At 42.3% G+C, this 6,000-nt stretch overlaps 1 protein-coding gene across 1 annotated transcript in view; it reads left to right on the top strand.

Annotated features, from left to right (window-relative positions):
• The first annotated feature begins 3,836 nt into the window (after positions 1–3,836).
• Positions 3,837–6,000, top strand: part of LOC136123237 (protein preY, mitochondrial-like) — a 37,619-nt gene continuing 35,455 nt past the window's right edge. Inside the window, exon 1 of the mRNA XM_065877269.1 lies at positions 3,837–3,842. Within this exon, the coding sequence (XP_065733341.1) occupies positions 3,837–3,842 (6 nt within the window). The remainder of the gene's footprint in view (positions 3,843–6,000) is intronic.

The raw sequence follows: 6,000 nt of genomic DNA, 5'->3' as shown, positions 1-6,000 counted from the left end.
TAAGTGGTGCTGGGAAAACTGGACAGGTACATGTAAAAGAATGAAATTAGAACAATCCCTAACACCATACACAAAAATAAGCTCAAAATGGATTAAAGACCTAAATGTAAGGCCAGAAACTATCGAACTCTTAGAGGAAAACATAGGCAGGACACTCTATGGCATAAATCACAGCAAGATCCTTTTTGACCCACCTCCTAGAGAAATGGAAATAAAAATAAACAAATGGGACCTAATGAAACTTCAAAGCTTTTGCACAGCAAAGGAAACCATAAACAAGACCAAAAGACAACCCTCAGAATGGGAGAAAATATTTGCAAATGAAGCAACTGACAAAGGATTAATCTTCAAAATTTACAAGCAGCTCATGCAGCTCAATATCAAAGAAACAAAAACCCAATCCAAAAATGGGCAGACCTAAATAGACATTTCTCCAAAGAAGATATACAGAATGCCAACAAACACATGAAAGAACGCTCAACATCATTAATCATTAGAGAAATGCAAATCAAAACTACAATGAGATACCATCTCACACCCATCAGAATGGCCATCATCAAAAAATCTAGAAACAGTAAATGCTGGAAAGGGTGTGGAGAAAAGGGAACACTCTTTCACTGCTGGTGGGAATGTAAATTGATACAGCCACTATGGAGAACAGTATGGAGGTTCCTTAAAAAACTACATATAGGGCTTCCCTGGTGGCGCAGTGGTTGAGAGTCCGCCTGCCAATGCAAGGGACACGGGTTCATGCCCCTGTCCAGGAAGATCACACATGCCGCGGAGCGGCTGGGCCCGTGAGCCATGGCCACTGAGCCTGCGCGTCCGGAGCCTGTGCTCCGCAACGGGAGAGGCCGCAGCAGTGAGAGGCCCGTGTAGCACAAAAAAAACACCAAACTACAAATAGAACTACCATACAACCCAGCAATCCCACTACTGGGCATATACCCTGAGAAAACCATAATTCAAAAAGAGTCATGTACCAAAATGTTCATTGCAGCTCTATTTACAATAGTCAGGAGATGGAAGCAACCTAAGTGTCCATCATCGCATGAATGGATAAAGAAGATGTGGCACATATATACAATGGAATATTACTCAGCCGTAAAAAGAAACAAAATTGAGTTATTTGTAGTGAGGTGGATGGACCTAGAGTCTGTCATACAGAGTGAAGTAAGTCAGAAAGAGAAAAACAAATACCGTATGCTAACACATGTTAACAAAGTCATGAAGAACCTAGGAGTAAGATGGGAATCGAGACGCAGACCTACTAGAAAATGGACTTGAGGATGTGCGGAGGGGGAAAGGGTAGGCTGTGACAAAGTGAGAGAGTGGCATGGACATATATACACTACCAAAGGTAGAATAGATAGCTAGTGGGAAGCAGCTGCATAGCACAGGGAGATCAGCTGGGTGCTTTGTGGCCACCTAGAGGGGTGGGACAGGGAGGGTGGGAGCGAGGGTGACGCAAGAGGGAAGAGATATGGGAACACGTGTATAACTGATTCACTTTGTTATAAAGCAGAAACAAACACACCATTGTAAAGCAATTATACTCCAATAAAGATGTTTTAAAAAAAAAGGGATGGGACTTGAATTGCAAATTAAAACAGACTTTTTACCCCTCTAATTTAAAATGTGAAGGAGGATGATATTGCTGAAGGACATGGTAACTTTAGGCAGCCCTGACTTTTCAGCTGTTAGCTCAAACCAAAATGTCGAACGAGAAAGGTACAAAGTCTGCCTGTTTATTCAAGCCTTTTCTGTAATGAAGGGGGGGGTAATAATTGCATCGTGTTGTGCTTTCTATATGAAAGTATTCAGTCAATGACCTCAGACATGTAATAAATACTATATCAATCATCTTTACAACTTTCTAGTAGTTAAATCTTGTCAGGGATAGAGAGACATAGAAGATGAGAAATAATAGACGAAAATCTTGACTTCCCAGTTTCTTCAACCCTTCTAATCTTAGGTGTGTTTTCAGACAGTGGCCATTAGAGTGTATATCATATAGGCAATCTATAAATTTAACATGAAATAACATCTTGCTTTTATACTAATGCTGTTATTGAAAAACTTCCAGAGTACTTTCATGTCATTAACTCATTTATTATATCTTTACAACATTCTCTTAAATTTTGGTGACTCCTTAGTCTGCATTCAGTATTTAATATCAAATGCTCTAAGATTCAGAAGAAAGTAATTGCCTATAATAGTCTTAAAAAACCACTTTCTGTTTTCTTTTGTGCTTTTAAAACCCATTGTTTTCCATCTAATTTCTTGACATTACGTCACCCCTACCCACCCAACCTGGCATTCTTCACTTTCTGTTGCCCTTGCCCTTTTGTAGCTAGGTCTCATAAATTAATTGTGTCCTTCTTTTAATCCTCTCTTCCTCTGGTCTGGTTTCTTTCATTATACAGTTGACACTTGAACAATTCGAGGGTTACGGGTGACCACCCTCCACACAGTTAAAAATCTGAGTACAATTGATAGTTGGCCCTTCATTTCCTTGGTTCCTCTTGCAGATTAAACCAGCTGTAGATCATGTAGTATTGTAGATCATGTAGTACTGTAGTATTTACTCTGGAAAATACTGAGTTTTATAAGGGAGACAAAAGTAGAGCCTATATTCCTGGTTTCAAAATGTTCTCAGTACCGTTGGGAAAATAAGATAAACACATCAGAATTACATTGATGAAAATGTGATCCTATTTCACCTGGAAGTAACTTAAAACTTAATGTACTTATTTCACATTTGTTTTCAAAGTTTTTCAACCCAACTCATGGATGACATGCCATGCTGTTTAGAACCCACTTTAATTGTGTCTACTAGTGCCAACAGCTTCTGGGTTCCCCCGGTCCCTCCATCACTAGGATAATACCCCTTGAAACATGTTAGGGAATTAAAGTAGTAGATATCTAAATAAATGAAAAAGTTAAGAGGAAAACATAGAGTAACAATAGTAATTATATTCACTGAAATGCTGAACCATTGGCATACAGCTATACATGTCCTCATACAGTTAGGGTCTTGTCAGGGAAAAGATGATATACCCAAAGGGTTTAACTACAAAGAGTTTAATGAAGGGACTAGTTATAAAGGGTATAGTCAGAGAGGCCAGTACAAAGACAAAATAAGACAATGAAGTGCCCAGGGACATTGGGAAGTCATTACTAACTCTAGGCCTGAAGGGGCAAGAAAGGGAAAGATGTTTCCAGCAGCAGATAAGAGCCAGCTCTGTGTAAAGGGGCAGCCTGACGGGAGCTATGGCCTTAGGGGGAGGAGTGTAACCAGGCAGAACTGTTAGAAGAGGGGAAAGAGTGAGAACAATGACCCTGACTTCCCTCTCCTCCTGCCCTCAGATTTCCTCCTGGTGACTGACCCTAACCCAAAGCTGAAGGGTAAGAAAACCCAGACCATACCGTTGGTAAAGGTTTAGTGTCCAGGGGTACAGAACAGAGCTGAGATGGGTGAGAAGGGATCTGGAAGGGCAAATAGAGAATAACCAGCACAAATCCCTACAGAGTTTTAGGAGTCTCCGCAGGTAGGTTTATGGTAAGGGATTTCCAAGGCAGTGAACTCCAGCAAACTCAGCCTGGTTGGCAATAGGCATAATAGGGCAAATTGAAGAGACCAATGACCTTAGAATTTAACGTAACGAGTCAGTCTCCCAAACCCCCTCCCCCCACACACCAACTACGTACTATATAGTTTAAATGTAGCCAAGTTGTTAACATTTTACCCCTATTATTTTGGTGGGAAAATGGTCTTTTGTCAGGCCAAACTTTACCATTAGAGTAAGGGCCAACTGGGAGAAAATGAAGCCAACATGAAGGTAAGGTAAGCAGTGACGCAGGGATGCTGTGGACAATCCCAAATTAAACCACACACACAACAAACACCATCCTAAGGTTTGTAATGCAAAGACTCCCTAAATGGCATCTCCTCAGAAATATGCAGATAGTCTATGGTCAGGATCTTAATGGATTCAAATTAATTTGTGAAAGCATTCTAGGGGTACAGTAATACACAAAATGTTCTTGAGTGTCACAATTTACCAATTGCTTAGTCAGTTGAGACTCTGGGGCCCCTGGGACTTCCCTACTGGTCCAGTGGTTAAGACTCCATGCTTCCACTGCAGGGGGCACGGGTTTGATCCCTGGTTGGGGAAGTAAGATCCCTCAAACTGCGGGAGGCAGCCCAAAAAAAAAAAGACTCTGGGGCCCTTTGCCTGGGGCAAACGACCTTCTCTGGCCACGTAATCAGACCATGGACTCCCAGGTGTTGCATGGACTCCCAGGCGTTGCCTGTTGATTCTCCTATACAACTGGGCTTTGATTAAGGAGACAGTGAAAGGAAAGTAGCCTGCTCTTCTCATCTCCACCTACTTCCTGGCCTCCAATTCCACATTATCTTGACCAAATCGTGGTCATTTTAAATAGAATCTCCATGTTCAATAAACTGTGCTATAGAACGGATGAGAACAGAGAAGCGGACATTGCATTTGTCAGTTAGGTCACTGATGTCCTTTGCCAGACCAGTTTCAGTGGAAGACAGCCAGGTCTTAGTTGCGGCATGTGTGATCTTTGTTGTGGCATGCATGTGGGATCTAGTTCCCTGACCAGGGATCAAACCTGGGCCCCCTGCATTGGGAGCACGGAGTCTTGCCTGGACCATCAGGAAGGTCCCTCTAAGTAGGTTTAATAGGCAGATGCTTGAGGACATTTGTAACAAGTAGAGAAGGGTCTGGCTGTAGAGAGAAATTACAGATACAAGGGGGAGAAAAGGAAGGCACTGTTAAGGTGGGAAGGAAGAATGCTAAAGGATTTCACCACTCTGGCTACTATTTTCTTTGTTAAAAAGAGGTTGAGTTATCTGCTGAGAGTGAGAGAGACAGGATCTTGATATGGGGTTTTAAGAGAGAAATAAAGATTTGAAATGTTTGCTATCAAAAATGAGAAAGGAAGCTGCCAAAAGATAAGTAAAATTTTGCCAGTGTTGAGAGCCAGACTGAGAACGGAGCTCATAAATGTGTAATGAAGCTAATCAGCGGTTATATGTTTCACACAGCTGGGACAGGACACCTGGGGGCTTGAGAAAAGACAGTGTTAGACGGTTTTGTTTAGGACCATGACCTGGAAGAGCCAGAATAGTAGAAAAGATAAGCTAGCAAGAGAATTGAGGCAGCTAGTAATCAGAGGAGGGGCAGAATTGGAACTTGTTAAAATAAGAGTTCTGCCTTGTTTGTCTTGTTCATTGCTGTATCTCCCACCTGGAGCAATGGCTAGTAACTGTGGATTATAATCACCTGGAGAGCTTTAGAAAGTCCTTATGCCTAGACTGCACCTTGAACCAATTGAATTGGACTCTCTAGGTGAGTTCCAGGCATGGTATTTTTTTAAAGGTCTCTGAATGATTCCAGTCTACAGCCAAGGCTGACAATAACTGGTCTAGAACAATGTCTGGCATAAAGTAGAAACCTAATAAATTCAGTTCAGTGAATGGAATTCAGGTCAGATTACAGAGGCTCTAAAACTAGGAAGGGGGACTTCCCTGGTGGTGCAGTGGTTACGAATCCGCCTGCCAATGCAGGGGACACGGGTTCGAGTCCTGGTCTGGGAAGATCCCACATGCCACGGAGCAACTAAGTCCGTGCGCCACAACTACTGAGCCTACGCTCTAGAGCCCACAAGCCACAACTACTGAAGCCTGTGCGCCTTGAGCCCATGCTCCGCAACAAGAGAAGCCACCGCAATGAGAAGCCCGTACACTGCAAGCAATGAAGAGTAGCCCCCGCTCACCGCAACTAGAGAAAGCCCGCACGCAGCAACAAAGACACAACACAGCCAAAAATAAATAAATAAATAAAAATAAAACTAGGAAGGGCTGAGGTTGGGAAAAGGGATAAAGACTGAAGTCTCCATGAACTTGAAGTGTAGGTTTGAGGCCATTGTTTTCAGAGAGGGATTTATAAGTTTATTATTTTGGAGTAG

Source organism: Phocoena phocoena, chromosome 5 (assembly GCF_963924675.1).
Source record: "Phocoena phocoena chromosome 5, mPhoPho1.1, whole genome shotgun sequence".
Taxonomy (NCBI): Eukaryota; Metazoa; Chordata; class Mammalia; order Artiodactyla; family Phocoenidae; genus Phocoena; species Phocoena phocoena.
Note: the sequence above shows the minus strand (reverse complement) of the source record. Positions and strands in the feature narration are given on the sequence as shown.